General features: G+C 39.0%; 1 protein-coding gene across 1 annotated transcript in view; it reads right to left on the reverse strand.

Moving 5' to 3' along the window:
- The window catches only part of Pou2f1 (POU class 2 homeobox 1), a 141213-nt gene that overhangs the window by 45010 nt on the left and 78769 nt on the right, over positions 1–17434 (reverse strand). The window contains exons 2-3 of the mRNA XM_026380164.2: positions 16321–16407; positions 13309–13374 (exon numbers count right to left, since the gene is read on the reverse strand). Of these exons, the coding sequence (XP_026235949.1) occupies positions 13309–13374; positions 16321–16348 (94 nt within the window). The 5' untranslated portion in view covers positions 16349–16407. The remainder of the gene's footprint in view (positions 1–13308; positions 13375–16320; positions 16408–17434) is intronic.

The raw sequence follows: 17434 nt of genomic DNA on the forward strand, positions 1-17434 counted from the left end.
CTTAGAGATTCATTTCAATGAGAAGTCTTCCAGAGCCAACTATTTCACTCTTATGGAGTCAAAATTCTATACACTGGGCTGGGGATGTGGCTCAAGTGGTAGCACGCTTGCCTAGCATGCGTGAGGCACTGGGTTTGATTCTCAGCACCACATAAAAGTAAAAAAGTAAAGACATTGTGTCCACCTAAAACTAAAAAATATTTTTTAAAAAAATTCTACACCCTGAGTCCACCTTCCAGTTCCCATAAAAATGATGACAAACTCCTTGTAAGTCACAAATCACCATACAACAAGAGACTCGTTTCTGGTATCCCCGGCCAATGCTCTAACAGTGGGCTGCTGCTAAACACAGTAGTAGCACTCAGCTGGGGCTCTGCCTGGGGGGGGGGGGGGGGGAAATAGGATTAAGGTATGGTCTTTGTACTGTAAACTTCAACATTTTTTACATATTAGGATGTTCTAACATCTTTTTTTTTTTTTTTAGAGAGAGTGAGAGAGAATTTTTTTTTTTTTAGAGAGAGAGAGAGAGAGAGAGAGGAGAGAGAGAGAATTTTTTTTTTAATATTTATTTTTTAGTTATTGGCAGACACAACATCTTTGTTTGTACGTGGTGCTGAGGGTCAAACCCGGGCCACACGCATGCCAGGCGAGCACGCTACCGTTTGAGCCACATCCCCAGCCCGATAGAGAGAATTTTTAATATTTATTTTTTAGTTCTCGGCGGACACAACATCTTTGTTGGTATGTGGTGCTGAGGATTGAACCCGGGCCGCACGCATGCCAGGCGAGCGCGCTACCGCTTGAGCCACATCCCCAGCCCATGTTCTGACATCTTACAAAAACCTTTTGGCTGGGAAGAATCTGTTCTCCTGTCAATTCTAAGAGCCCAAACTGACCAGTCCTGAGCCACATTTGCCCAGACTCTGGAGGCAACATTCCTCTGTCTCAGTCACCCTAGACCAGGTGCCAGGCCACCAGAGAACACTCCATGGGAAACCCAATATAGACAGTGGCCCTAACTTCCCTGCCCTTTTCTTCTCTGGCTCTGGGCCATCTTGGTGTCTTTTTCATGTGAGCCTGAATAGAGCGCCATGCTTTTTATTTCTAGGACCTGTGAGTGTAATAAACTTTGTCTTCCTGAGCCTTTACTGTGACCCTTTTTGTGGCTGTAACTAACTGACTATCTCCTAAAAGAACACAAGACAGTATTCCAAGGCACAAAGGTAACAAGAACACTCAGACAATATCTGAGATCAATACAGAGATTAAGATGCAAAAGCAGATAATTTCTTTCCTTTTTGAGGGGAGGACCAGGAATTGAACCTAGGGGCGCTTAACTACTGAGCCAGATCCCTAGTCCTTTTTAAATATTTTGTTTTGAGACAGGTTCTCACAAAGTTGCTTAGGGCCATGCTAAATTGATGAGACTGGCCTTGAACTTGAAAAATCTTCTTGACTTAGCCTTCTGAGAAGCTGAGATTATAGGCCTGCACCACCATGCCTGGCAGACAATTTCTTTTAACAAGGTGCTAAAGTTTCTTTGTAAGGTAAGGGTAGAAGTAAATAGATATTACATAGAAATCATTCTTATAAAACTGGACTAAAAGGAATGGAGAGGGGAACAGATGTACCTCCCACTCCTGCCCCCAAATGAACTTGAGTGTGAGATGGTAGCAGGAGACAGGGTGTGAGGACAGAAGTCAAGCCATACATGCCTTGCCTGCCTGGGAGAATAAGGACACTGGTAAAAAGAACCAGGGGGTTGAATTGTTGGGGGGAAAAGGTGAATCAGTAAGATGAATAATATAAGATATCTGAGGACTGAGAAATTCAAAGAACATCTAAGAAAAATGGCCCAGAAGGCATTTAGAAATGACAGGTCAGGGCTAAAAATTCTGTAAGGTTGTCACTTAAAACAGTATTACTGAACTAAATCTCAAGATCTTAGTTCAGAGCTTCTAGAAACCTTAAGTGAACAAGGCTAGTTAGTGGAAGGGCTAAGTTACAATGACCAGGTCCTTGGATTCTGCCTAGTTATTCACATCAAAGTGATAGTTAAATTAAGAGAGAAGAGATGGGGTGTAACCAGTGGTGGAGTGCTCACCTGGCATGTGAGGCCCTGGGCACTGCATGCATGCATGGAGAGAGAGAGAGAGAGAGAGAGAGAGAGAGAGAGATATCAATAAAGAATGGGTACAAATAAGAGTAGACTAAAGATGAGGGTACCTATATTAGGAGCCAGAAAGACAAAGAGCCAGAGAAGGACCAGTTAGAGCAGAAAAAACATTCAAGACTAGTCTCGGGAGCAGGAAGAAAGAGCTACAAGGAAGACATAGTTTAATTAATGTCAAGTGGTACCGGGCACTGAAAAAGAAATTAATTTGAAGAAAATAGAGAAAAGGCAATAATATAGCTAAAACCAATAATTGATGAAACAGGGGAAAACATAATAGAAAGACATCAACTTAACTTACAAATTTCTGGTTAGATGAAATGAGAAAATGAGAGAAAGAGCAAGTAAACAATTCAAGGATTAAGAAAAGGTCAATAAAATACTACAGTACTATTAATTGAAATGCATTCTGCAGTCATATATAACAAATTAGACAAATAAATTTTAAAGAAAGAAAATACTACAGATAATAAAAGATAAGGAGTATCATAAACCACTTCATGCTAATAAAATTAAAACAGAAATGTAAACCAGGAGCAGTGGCATACACCTATAATTCCAGCAACTCAGGAGGCTGAGGAACTAAGCAATTTAGGGAGACCCTGTCTCAAAAACAAAAACAAAACCCCAAAACAAAACCTAAAAAACTTAGAAATAACTCTCCAGAAAACATAAGAGTGACTCAAGAAATAGAAAATCCAGAGTCCCACAGCATTTATAGAAACTGGATTAGTAGGTAAAAATCTGAAAAAGAGAATACAAAGCCTATACAATTTGAGTATCTAAGGGTGCTTCAAATTCAAGGAACATGTAATTCCAGTGTTTCACAAACTTTTCTAGAGAACAATAACAAAACAAAATAAGAAACACTTCCTAATTCACTTAATGAGGCGAAATAACTTCAACCAGAAAAAAATACAAAAAAGAAAAAATAATACAAACTAGTTCAATTAATAAACACATATGGTAAAATCTTAACAGCAATAACAAACCTTATCTAGAAAGATAATACATTATGTGTAAAGTGGGTTATTCCGGGAATACAAGGTTGGCTTGTGGTTTTTTTTAAACAAACAAACAAATAAAAAATGAATAGGATTCACCAAATTCACTAATGGGGGAGGGAGAGTGGGAGGTGGCAGAAGCAAAGGGGTGGATTATAGCATCATCTCAAAGGATGCAAAAGATACTTAGATAAAATGCAATATCCACTAAAAACTCAAGGTACAGGAATATAAATTTTCTCAACTTTATACTATGAAGTAACGCAAATAGACAAATGAATCTGAGGTGATAGCCAAACACCGAAAGCCACTAAGGTCAGCGTGCTAAGGCCACCTCCACAGCCTCTGCAAGAGGGGCTTTGCCAGCATAAGCAGCAGGGAAGGAGACACCTGGGCCGGAAAAGTCACTCTTCTTAGGTGGTCTGATTGCAGATGTGGAACATCCCAAGGACAATAATACTGTCACAGAAGCCCAAATCTAACAAGGTGCAGCACAGAAGTCCATTGCAAAGCTGCCTTTGTCTAGGCCGAATGAAAAAACTTCAAGAGTTTATGTATAATACTTATGGAGTTCTGGGAATAAATATATCAAAGTACAGCAAGTTCTATAAGTAAAACATTATAAAGCTTTACCTAGACACGATAATGAAGACAAATGTGTGGTACAGGAAGTCTCAACCTTGTAAATAGGTCGGTTCTCCCCAAATTACCTATAGATTCAGAGAAATTTAATATTACGATTCCAACAAGTCATTTTCTATCTTCTTTTCTCTCTTTTTCTGAACAGAGGGGTAGCTGATTCTAAAATTTAAATAGAAAGGCAAAGGACCAAAATGTTATTAAAACCTAGAGGGACTTGCATGATCATTTGATTGAGACTTACTAAGAAACAGTATTTTAGTTAGCTTTTGCTCTGTGGTGACAAAATGATCCACCCAGAACATATGTAAAGGAGGAAAAGTTTATTTAGGGCACACGTTTTCAGAGATCTCAATCCACAGAAGGATGGCTCCATTCCTTGGGGCTCAAGGTGAGCCTGAACACAATGGGAGAAGCATGTGGCAGAAGGAAGCAGCTCACATGGTGATCCGAAGCAGGGGGGCGGGGGACGAGGAGACTCCACTCTCCATATACAATACAGACATGCCCCCAATGGACCACTTCCTCCAGCCATACCCCATCTGCCTCCAGCCCCCACTCAGTTAATCCCATCGCGGATTATTCACTGATTGGGTTAAGACTCTTACAACCCAATCATTTCTCCTCTGAACTTTCATGCTTTGTGTCACATGTGAGCTTTTCAGGGATACCTCACATCCAAACCATAACTGACAGCAATAATCATGAGTGCAGGGATAAACAAATAAACCAGAGTCCAGAAGCAGCTACAGCTGAAACAAGTCAGAGGTGAGGAAAGGGTATGACCCATCAGTGAGGAAAGGATGGAGTTTTCAATAAATGGGTAACTAAGTATTCATTTTGGGGGAAAAAGCAAGAAAGAAAGAGAAAGAGAAAGAAAGATTCAGAAGGATTAAAGGCTGAAACGTGAAATGCAACACTATGATATTTTAAGAAAACAATACAAGAGAATATCACTGGGACCTTGGGAAAGGGTTTTTCTATCAGGCCCTCAAAGAGAAAGGACAAATTTATCTGCTTTAAAATTGAAGGCTCTGTTCATCAAAGGGTACAAAAATGATTGGAAAGGAGAAAATACTTGCAATCCATGCAAACAACAAGGATTAGTGTTCGGAATACACAAAGAACTCCTATGAATCAATAAGAAAAAGTCAGCTCGATAGAAAAAGTGGGCCAAAAAAAAAAAAAAATGAATAGGAATTTCACAAAAGAAACACAAATGGCCCATAAACACAACAGGCAAGAAGATGTTCAATGTCCTTGGAAATTAAGGAAATGCAAATTAAAATCCCAATAAGATATCATTTGTACTTGTGATTGTTGGATATGAGCCCCCCATCACTGCTAAACTCCCCTGTGAATGCAGCAACATCCAGAAGCGAGATGACTGGATTGTGAGTGCTATAGCCTGATCAGTCCACGCTGGGTCCAAGGGGCCGACTGGTGGCGACTCTAGACAGGTGGGGCTGGAGGAGGCAGTCCACAGCTGAGCAGCTTTCCTCCCCTGGGTCTTTCCCCCATAATTCGTTGCTTCATCTCAGATGCAGAGCAAATGGAGGTGGTTGTCTATGTGCAGAGACCTCTGAAACCATGAAACTTTTCTTTCTCTAAGTCGTTCTCATCAGGTATTCTGGGCACAGCAGTGTTAAAACTGAGTAAAACAACATCCAATAAATTGGCTAAAATTACAAAGTTGGTTAATATGAACTTCTGGCAAGACTGAAATTCTCGTTTGTTGTTGGGAGCAATAAAAATCAGTCTTTGGGAGTCTGGTTGGCAGTCTTGGGTAACACCAGAAGTTCAGCAATTACACTATTAAGAAAACACTTTGGAGACTTTTTCACATATGTGAAATAAGTACAAAATTATTTATAGCAATACTGTTCTTAACAGCAAAACATGTGCCCTAAATAAACTTTTCCTCCTTTACAGAGGAAATACCCAAATGTTCATCTATAATAGAATGGACAGGAAAATTGTGAAAGAAATATTCATATAATGGGATCCTACAGCAGTGAAAATGAATCACAGATAAACATACTAACACAGATCTCAAAAACATCATAATCCAGCCACAGACTATAAACAGTATGACTCAATTTATAAATGGATATAGGCAAATCTAAGTAATGCATTATTTGAGCATAAATACACAGATGGGAAAAAAATGAAAGAGATGACCACTGACAGTAAGTTTAGGACAGGGATTACCCTTGGGGGAGAAGAATGAAGTGTTACCAGGCAGACCTCCAGAGAACTTCTGAGCAGTGATCACATTTTATTTCTTGGCCAGAGTGGCAGATACATAAGTGCTTCAACAATACATACAGGTTAAGAAAACATCCATGTCACATATACAATGTAATGTGTCACACACACATTCATTGTTTTATATAAAATAACAAAATAAAGACATCAAAATTGACAAAATAGTGCATGAAAATTTTAGGTCCACATCCAGACTTCCAGGAACCAAGGGAAAAGCCAACGTAGGGGGTGATGGCATGACTTCCTTCAGCCAGGCCAGTCAGTCAGGGAGTGTGGGAGCCTGAGGATGGCAGTTCAAAGGCATAGGTGGAGAGGACACAGGAACCTGAGCACACTCAGGAGACCGAGACACTGAAGGTGTAAGGGACACAGGGGGCTAAAAGGTGGGGCAGGAACCTAAAGGGTATGAGAAGGGACTCAATTATGAGTGAGAAGCAGAGGATTACCAATGGAAAAGAAGAATATTCCTCAGCCAGAGGCAAAAGAAAAGGAGGTGGGTAAAACAAACCCAGTGAAGAAGGAGGTGGTGGGCTTCAATTAGACAGCTAGAGTTTCTCCAGTAATCAGAGGGTAGTCACTTCCAAATCACAGAAACAGCAAAGCAAATAGAAAATATTTGGGCATATGCAATGATGTATATGATAGGGAATGAAATGAGGTGACTCCCAGGACAGTCCTGGTTATAACAAGGGTCCAGCTAAGACTGACTTTCATGGATTAGAGAACTGGAAAGTCCTCATCTGCTCCCTGTGTGAACAGATCACATCAACTCAGCTCTGCACAGGTTTTAGGCATTTAAACAGCAGCCCGAATGCCTCCGTCCTTGTTCCCAGCTGTCTAACACAGCAGCAATAGTTTATATCTCCCATTTATTACAAAAACACATTTGGAACCTCTCCACCCTTGGGGGAAAGGAAGAAGAGAAATAAAATTGAGCTAACAGAATAGGTGAATCACAAACAACTATGCTTGGTCAAAGACGACAAACTCAAGAGGCTACAATGGATGATATTATAGGACATTTCGGAAGAGGTAAAAGTGGAAGGGAGTATTTTAAAAAGAACTAGCCAACTCCTTATTTTACAAATAAGAAAGCAAAGAAATACTTCCATAGTGCCTACCTTTACTGTTCCCCTTCTTTAGCACTTGCTTGCTTCCCTACACACCACAATTTCTGTTACAACCACTTTAAACAACACCAGTAACTCCTACTGTCAAATCCAAGAGAGTCCTGACCTCTTGACCACGCTGAATACTAACTTCATGAACTCCCTGTCTGGTTCACTTCTGATCTCTATGGTTTTTCTTTCTTAATTCAACATGAGCACTGCTCAACAACTTTCTGTGATGCGTACCTGGTATCCAACATGGCAGCCACTGGCCCACACAAGGCCACCAGGCACTAAACATAACTTAGCCAGTGTGATTAAGGAGCTAGTTTTAATTTCATGTAATTTAAACGTACATGGTCCATTGCAGTCAGCAGTTTTCCTAGTGACAGTGCACAACTCCCTTTGGTCTGCCAGCCCTGGCCTGGAGAGTCTGAAGCTCTTTCCATAGCCTCCCCAATGCCTCTGCAGTAACGCAGACCTCTCTTTGCATGAACACATCTCTACCTCCCACACCATCACCTGCAGTGCCACAAGGCACCACTTCAGAACTGAAGTGTGCCACCTCACTGCCAAGTCCACTCTCCCCAGAGAATGACACCATATCCAGCTTACCCCGCACCAAGCACAGGCATTCATTTTGCATTATGCCTATTCCCTCTTCCTTTTCTTACCCTCCCTTAGTCTCTTCCCCACAATGGCTCATTATATTTGACCCCCCAATTTCTACTACTGCTGCTCTAGGCTAGGATGCTTTGGAATGGATCTAACTGAATGAGTAACAGAATAGTTTTTTGCTTCAAGCCAAGATGTAAAGTGTAACAGGGCTAGAAAATTCTTTTATATAAAAATTTCTTTTATTCCTGTTGGGAAAAAATTATGACAAGAGGGACATGACACAAAAGTCAGCTGCCCTCTAAGAGAGGAAAGAGAAAATTATAGACAATCTCTAATAATTTGTGCCTAAAGCAGTCTTTTAGAAACAGATCCTCTCATTAGTGTTCCACATTCATATACTAGTAATGAATAAAAGTAGATACTACTTTTAAAATTTATTATTAGGTTACTGCTGGCAATAGGATCAACTGATCACTCTCTCATTTAACAAAGGTATAATCATACTTCAGATGGTACTTTTTACTATTCTTACAGGTTTAGTGATCATAGCTACCTTTCCCCCTTCTATACTTAAAAACTAACCAACCAACCACATGCACCAGGGCCAGATTTTCAACAAGCGGTGGCCAAAACCTGTTAACAAACCTGTAACTCCTATCAACTCAAACCCTGGAGGAAGGCCTACCTTTCTGATGTGCGTTCTGACACCTGATGAACTCTTCACTGTGCTCTTGAGGTCCTCTGGGAGTGGTCAGCTACTGTCAGTGGCCCCTGGAATTACCCATTATTGAAAACGTCCCTGTGAAGGACTCCAAAAAATTTTGTATTGGGATTTCTACCCTCAGGCTTATAGGAGCATCTTACTCAGTGCAGAATGAAAGCCACAGTAAATTATGTATAAACATTAAGATTATGATGATAATAAAAGAAATGGCCTCTAAGTAAATGCAAGTTTAAAGGGAAGCTAGTCCTTCAGAATCTGAAGTCTGCCATTGCTCTACTCTGGTTTGATGAGATTTTTACTTGAGGCCTGTTCTCTAGTGATTTTCAGATGTTACTCCTGAAAACGCTTGTATTTTCAGGCACATTTTTGGAAATGTTTCCAAAGTGCCAGTTCAAGGCATCAAATTATTAAGAAGAATATTAGTTTATTTACTGGGACCCTGGTCTTCAGGATCCTTTCTCCTCATTCTGGAGAAAATGACCTCTGATCATTCTCTTTATGAATATAATTTCCTAACATCAGCCATGGTATTAGTAAATTCCACAAGACAAACATCACTGGTTACTAAGAACTTCTCATGAATGATATTTTTGTAATACTACTTCATAAACGCACATTAGTTTACATTAATAAATTTCTTTGGCCTTTTCATTTGCCCAAAAAATCTTACCATTATCTCTAGATCGGGGGTGGAGGGAGGGAAGACCTCTGGATAGAAAATGAAGTAAAACAGGACAGGATATGGAAGTCTTACATCTATCATAATTCAGGTGGGAAAAGAGGTAGAGTTAACCGACTAGAAAGTCAGTGACTTAACAGGTACACTGCTTTACAAGAAAATAAGTTTTCATATTTCAAAACCTGTATTATCAGAAAAAAATTACATAAAAACTTGATATTTAAAAACAGGTCCTTTTTATCTTCCTTCATTATCAAAACTAAGTCTAAAAAGCCCAGGTAAATTTATAAAAACAATGATCTGGAGGAAAGAGCAGTGGCTGCACTGCAGGGGAGGACCTGGAATGGTCACTGGTTCTGAGGATGGCTGACCGAGGACGTGTCTGGGCATCAAGGCACAACAGCAGCACCCTGAAGGAATGGAAGACCTCAGGACGCAGCTGGCGGCTCTCCCTCCCTAACTGGACTCCTGCTGCTTCGAAGGATCAAACCCTGCCCATCACCATCTCATTTAAATGCTACCCTCAAGGCACACTGGAGGCTCTACCTTCTTCAAACCCTTCCCTGGTCCTCCAAGTCAGAAACAGTTTCTCCCTACAGTGGATTCTCATATACCTTTTATGAAACTTCTCAATTTCTGCTGTATGCTCAAACATCTACAACATTAATTTCTTGAGAACAAAATCACTATCTTATTCAAGGTTTAGTACTTCCACTAAGTACACTAGGGCAGACTGTGCACTGGAGACAAAAACAAGTCTTCCATTCTTCCCTACTGCAGAAAAAGGGTGCACATTTTTTTGAAATTTTTTTTAGTTGTAGATGGACACAAAACCTTTTATTTATTTATTTTTCTGTGGTGCTGAGGATTGAACGTGCTAGGTGAGTGCTCCACCACTGAGCTACAACCCCAGCCCAGGGTGCACATTTTTTCATTCTCAAAATTTATCCTCATTCTGCACTTCCTTTATCACAGCCTTTCTTCTGTTAGTTAGGTTTCTTCCTTCTCTTCACCCATGATGGTTCCTTCCACCAACATACTCAAATTTCCCCCACTGACCAACACATTGCACCCCTCCATATCTGCTCTTGAACTACCTACCACCACCTAGCCAGAATCAGTGGGCTGCTAACCCTTTGAAGACTGAAAGAGGCTGGTCTTTTTGCACTGGACCTAATAACACCAACTATGATATGATACATACAGAAGACACAAACCTGAACAAGTCTAAACTACAGAATTTCTGTGAACACATAGGGTCATCTGACTAAAATGCACTGTTAACATTGGTTTTGAAATATGAAAACCTATTTTCTTGTAAAGCAGTGTACCTGTTAAGTCACTGACTTTCTAGTCGGTTAACTCTACCTCTTTTCCCACCTGAATTATGATAGATGTAAGATTTACTTTTTTAAATAAATCATAGAGAAAGACAAACAAGCATAATACCAACATAATCTTAAATAATTTTTAAGATCATTCTCCTTAAAATCTCACAAGTCAATATCATAATAATTATAAACATTCGAGAAAAGATGATCAACACAAAAGTATTCTGAATCCAGAAAATATCAGATTTCAATATGGCAATGGAACTTAAACATTAGAGAAACAGATAATTAAGACTTGTGTTGCTCTCAAGTGAATGTAAAGACCCATAAAGTGGAAGTAATTTATAACTTTACTAAAGCAGCAAATGCCCCAGTAGACAAATGGGAAGTAAGCTATTCTAGTTCAGAGTTGATGGCTGATCATGTCACATTTAATCCAGCTACCTATTATTGCATTAGCAAAAGCTCTTTTAAAAACAAAACAAAACAAAAACAAAAACAATAATAATGTACTCTCTTTGTAAGGAGGAAATCAAGTTCCACTAGTGGTGTTGGGAATAAGGACTTATATGAAAGTGCCAGCTCTTAGCTCCCCCTTATCTACACTGATAATGCTCAGCTCCATAATGAGAACAAGTCTGTCAAGCACCGAATATGATAACAGGCAAGAAATCCACAAGACTGTTTCCAGGAGTGCTGCAGCCAGGAGTTATCTCAGAGCTCTGGAAATGGTTTAGGACTGAATGAATACAAAGTATGGCTAAAATTTTCATTTTTATTTTATTACACTTCATGGGGAAAAATCATATTCAGGGTACAAATACTCTATTTCCTAGTTGCTTTGGTGTCTCAATTTCCTAGTCCCTGAAATAACATATAACTTGTCATAAGAACTACTATCGGGAATGTGTACAGTGCTTAGGATTTTCTAAAACAAGCCACCGGGTTTTATTATAGTTTGTAGCTGCTCAATAAGACATGGCAGGCACTGAAACTGTGATGTTAAGGCAAATATGGAGATTCTTTTTTTTTTTTAATTAGTTGCTCATGACAATACAATGATCTTGACATATCATACATTTAGCCAATCCCTAAAAACCAAATGCCGAATGTCTTCTCTGATATAAGAGGGGTGACTCAAAATAGAGTAGGGAGGAAGAGCATGACAAACATGGGCATTCTAATGAGGCCAATATAGTGAATATTTTCAGTATTCTCCAATCCTTCTGTCAGTCTGTCTGTTTCTATTCCCTTGACAGAAAAACTAAGTCTTGTCTTTGAAGATATTCTTTAGCCAAATGTGTCCCACCCACTCTCCTCTGACCTCCCAGTGTGATCAACAGCATTTTTTCTCTCTGCAAAGGTATGTACCTTTGGCTGTGGCCAAAGCACCCACACTGGCACAGGCACCAGTGCCCCAACACACAGGAAGATGGGGCAAAAACAGGGTTAGAGGAATAACAGGAAGGAGACTGTGGCTGATGATTCAGGAAGAATTCAATGGTACCCCCCACACCCCTTCTCAGGAACCTAAAGCAGTCTACCGCACTATTCAGTCAGAGTGACAGGAGACACCTTTAATGTAACCCAGTTGCACATGTTAACCTTACAGCTCAATTCACACAAAGAGGTAGAAACATTTTAGAGATGACAAGGTTGATAGGTGTCTCCAGGTATAGGATAGCCTATAGTAGAAACCACACAGGCAGGAACATTGGTTCAACCCACCCATCTACCATCAATTAAAAAGTTTTGTGGTCAATAGAGGTAGAAAACAGTTTCAAGGGTGCCTCATTCTTGCCATCTCCCAGAGTCAGGCACATTTTTTAAAAAAAACAGCCAAAGAGGGAGGTCTCTCTGCAAGTGGAAACCTGTCTCTCTAGAAATGCCACCTCCTGTGCATCCTACCCATGGTGCTCTTCTCAATGCAGCCTAATACTTGGAATCCAAGCTCTTCTAGAAATGGGAGTCTCTGCGCATCTTCAGCAGATGATAAAGATACATAGCCAAATATCCCCTGAGCAATATACTGACTTAACAAGAGTATGGGCTGCGGAGACCAACATTCTTTTAATGGATTCACCTTTCTCTCATGGGGCTTGAGTTTTCTCATTTATATGATAATGATAATTAATTGTCTCTTGATCAAAGGTTTAATCGTGTGTAAATTTAAAAAAATGAAATAAAAGAATGTATTAGAAACGAGTGTGTTTATAACTACTAAACAAAATATGGACTTTTTAACATAACTTATAACCAATATGGGGTGGATGAGATTTACTATTCTGATCAACGTCTGTAACAAGCGACACTCTGAACAGCACGATCACGGTGCAGCTGGCACTATGCTTCACACTTCACGTACTTTCTCTCATCTAATACTCCTAATGACCTATGAAACATTCCCATTGAATAATTGAATAAATTCAGTCTCAAAACGATTGGGGAAATTGCCTAAAGTAACACAGTCATTAAGTGGTAAATCCATAATTCATACCCTGAACTATCTGACCCAAACAACTATTCCCATAACGATTCTGTAGTTTCTGATAGATGGAAGCAGAAAGATAAAGCAATCTGCAGAAGAAAGTTAGATAATATTAAATAAACAACTGCACTTGGTGCAACTACTAAATCATATTTGACAACTCAATGTGCAAACTGTTCTGTACAAGCCAAATATATGTCCAAGTGAAGTGGCAAGTTTCTTCTATCAGCTCTATCTCATCTAATTAAAAAGCTAGATCAGAGACTACTTCTTACCTGTAGTGTCATCTCCACTCTCCATCGACGGTTTACTGGTTTCTGACGGATTGTTCATTCTTGAGTCTGTAATAAAGCAAAGGGGAATACGATTTTTAACTCGGAGTAAAGATGGGCTAAGAAGGCACCCCTCCCCCACAAAAAAAAAAAAAAAGAAAAGAAAAGCAAAAGGAAAAGGGTTAACTAATGTCACATTCAGACAGTTAGTTCAGGGACATATCAAGCTAAACTTACAAACTGTAATAGAAAGAACCTGAAAGAAATTCAGGATCCCTGGGATCCTGATGGCAACCACAAATAAATTACCTTTCTAAAGAATTTTAATATGGATAATAGATGGGATAGTAACTCAAAAGAAAATACGTCTAAGAAAAATATACTTCTTCCCTTCCTCAACCAAACTAATCTAAGTCAAAGTAATATTATGTCAAATATATACCTCAAGCAAAAACCAGTACAAAAGTTATACTAGCAGACACAACAGAAATCTCTAAATTAGACTTCAAGACTGAATTGTAACCATGTCCACTTAGAATCTTATCACCCAGACATCTCAAATGAACCTGCTAATTTGATTTTACTTCTTTCAGTGCTATCTATGTAAACAAGTTCGTTTCCACCAGGATTTTCACCAAGCTGTATAAAATAGTGTCCTAGAAAACAAGCAGGAGAGGAGTCAAGAACAACACTGCTATTCTACCTCTTTAAAAGGGATTTTTTTTTAAAAAAGTAAACATTTTGTTCTATATCTACTGCAAACTAAAACTTGGAATATTTACAATCAAAGAAGTTTATTAACAAAAAAGTTCTACTTTTTCAACTATTTAACTGTAGTTATTAGAGAAGAATAAACACTTCAACTAGGAATGACAGCATTGATTTGAAGTCCTGACCATGTGTTCATTAAGCTGCAGCATCCACATGCACAAAGTGCTAAGGAAAAAAAAAATCAAGAGCCCTTTTTTGATAAAATTTCATATCCAATCTACAGGCTATGTAACAGCCTCTCAAACTGTAAGCTTCTGTGCCTGTTTGTCTTTTGGGCTTAGACGGTATAGTGTATCCTTGGTTTGTTCTATAGATATTCAAAAGCATAAAGTTTGTGTCTGTGGTCATAAATGAGGACAGTTCTACAACTTCCTTTCCCCACTGTCCAGAAAATTTTAAATATCATCTGAAAGCATACTAAGGTTTGAAAGAAACAGGTGTGCGACTTAGTGAAAAACAGCTTTCTGAATGACTTACCCAAACTCTTATGAAAGTTAACAAAGATCACAAGTTTAACAGAAATGCCATTAGGAATGCAAATGGCTTAATGCTTCTCTTAGAATGTATTTTAAAGGAAAGTAGAAAAAATAATAAATAAGTTAACATTGATAAAAAGGGTAACGATTTCCCACACATAGGGACATCATAGAAACAAAGTAAGCACAGATCGTTAACTCACGAGCCTGACCCTGCGTAATTCATGTCCTTATTTCCACATTTGTAAGTTAAAAATTATGTCACAGGTATTTTATGTGAATCTCCTAAGGACCAATCACTGAATTGTCAAAGAGTTTCAAGGGCATTTAATGAAATTACTTCAAACATACCAAAGAGAATAAAACAATAAAATTCTGATTAACTGCAACAATAATGATAAGACTATTTCAATGATATTGACTGTCAGTTGAAAGTAGTAGACATAATTTCTAATTCAACTATAAATGTTAAAAATCTCTCAAAAAGGTATTTTCCTTTTGTTTCTTGAGTTTCCAACCTAGTAAATGTAAAAGAGTAAAAACAAGTAAATTCTTCTTTGACATCTGAAATCATCGTCTCTCTGGCCAGTATAAAAAATTCACATCTACGCCCCTGAGCTGACTAGACACAGTGAGACCAACACGAAGTCTACAGGCTGCTCCTGAATTCCTGACATCCATGTACTGCTCATCACGTGCCCTTTAGATGGGGATTTTTATTATGGGGGACCATGTAACTACTACCTTGGGTTCAGGCCATGCCTTCTGCATAAGAATTCATCCATCTTCAGAATGATCAATTTATTTTCCCTTGGCAACTGGGAAGGTGACGGAAGTAGCCTCAATTTTCAAGTAGGGAAAATGACACACAGGAAAAGAAAAATCATCAGCAGAAGTTTTAAACTTAAGGTATCCAACTCCCGGAGTTTCTATCCCCTGACTTTTCTGGTGATACAATAACCTAAAAAGGTTTTATTAATACTATAGAGAAATAAACAAAACTCCACACAAAATGTGGCCACCAGGAGCCACCATCTGCCTCAATACCAGAATGCCCCTATCTATTTTAAATCTCAGTCAACCAAAGGCGGTGTATACATTAAAATTAAAGTAGGATACCTCCCTCTCTAAAGGCTTGCTTGTCTATAGGGAAAACTCTTTTAAGATAAGCTTTCCAATACTTAAAACCATAGTTTTCTACAAAAGATAGTTGGTTTCAACACAAAAATAAGGACTAATCCTGGAATTTTAAAAGTTCATAATGTCTAAAATCTGGAAATGGGTCAATACATAAAGTGCAGTCAACACTACAATGTTGCAATAGTATGTAGGGAAACAATTCTAGAGGATGGCTCCACTTCATTTTTCACTGATACTAGGTTTGCAAAAATTTTATTAATATGTACATTTTATATTAGTTAGGTACAGTTCAAACCTTGTTTCTGATTTTAAAATGTTTTTTAGAATTTATATTAAATGCTTTCCACAGAAGTCCCCCAAAAGTAAAAAACGTCTCCATTGAGGTCAAATTCTCAATCCACACTATTTATTCAAAGTACCCTCGGAACCAGAAGAGCCAGCATAGGGAGGGACCACAGCTCACTCAAGCACACATAGTACTTTGCAAATGCTTTCCTTCTTCCCCACTCAACCACCTCTCCCCCCTCCCTTGCCTTGGCTGCATGTGATTAAGCATTTAGGCATAGTCAACCCCTCACATGCTATTTCCATATTAAAGCTTCTAAGAAAGAACTGTGCTGGTACCCACCTAGAACACAGTCACTGCAGTCCAGCATCGCTGTGAAGTCTTCTAGAGGTGTGGACAATCCAAAGCAAGCAAGAAACAGGTAGCGGTCTGGGGTGGGGGAAAGAAGGTAGCACTATTTCTAACAAATCTGCACCATGTTCTTCAGAGAACAGGGTGGGGAGTGGAAAGTGGATTAACAGGAGAAGCAAAATACAACTTCAGTTACACCATAGCAATCTTCAGCTGAATAAGGAAACTTCAGTTGCTCAGAGGAGTTTTAGTCTCTCCTACCAGCTAGGACTGACATTGTCAAGGCAACTGAAGCATGAAAAGTTCCCCTTTTTGTAATAAAATAGAAACAAAGATTGCAGCTGGCAGTTTCCATAATGAAGCTTAATCAGTATGCGCGTGATTAGGGCCTTATGCAAATCTCTCCTCGTTAGCACAGCAGCCAGCACTTTGAAGTCCAGGAACAATTCATTTACAGAATACACTGAAAGCACTCCCTGCATAATTTAAATCATTGCATAAATATTTATCAGCTCATTTGCATATTAATTGGCAGTGCATGAAGGGAAAAATTATCTCCTGAGTGCCAGCATAATAATTAGGAGGATAAAATGTGATTTCTTCCAATGGTCTGGCTTCTTGGACTTAACTTGAGATAGTACCAAGGGAGAAGGGAGGGACAGGAGACAGAGTTCTGTTAAAATGCCACTGAAATGACACGTACAAATTAGAAACAACTCTACAGACTTAAGCACCTTTAATCTTATTCCTGCTGGCAACAATGACTTCAGTAATAAGAGGATTTGCAAAAAGCTTTTCCACACAATCCAAATAATCCCAAGGAAACAATTAGCAAGGTAGAAGCAGAACCCAGGGCTGTCAAGATGGTGCCATTCTACTGATAGGGAATTTTCCAGTTATTAACACACAGTCAGGAGAAAGTCCTACTTAGAACATGGCAACAGTACAAATGTGGAAGCAGGACAGAGTGTATGAAAGTATCTTTGAGGGTGTGGAACTCATTATTTGCAAATCTTTTTATACTACCAAATTAACAGAAGAGATTAGTGGAATGCCACAAATTAAGCAGTGTCCTTTCTCTCATGAAAACCAATCTCACGTGAAA

This window comes from Urocitellus parryii, chromosome 9 (genome assembly GCF_045843805.1).
Source record: "Urocitellus parryii isolate mUroPar1 chromosome 9, mUroPar1.hap1, whole genome shotgun sequence".
Taxonomy (NCBI): Eukaryota; Metazoa; Chordata; class Mammalia; order Rodentia; family Sciuridae; genus Urocitellus; species Urocitellus parryii.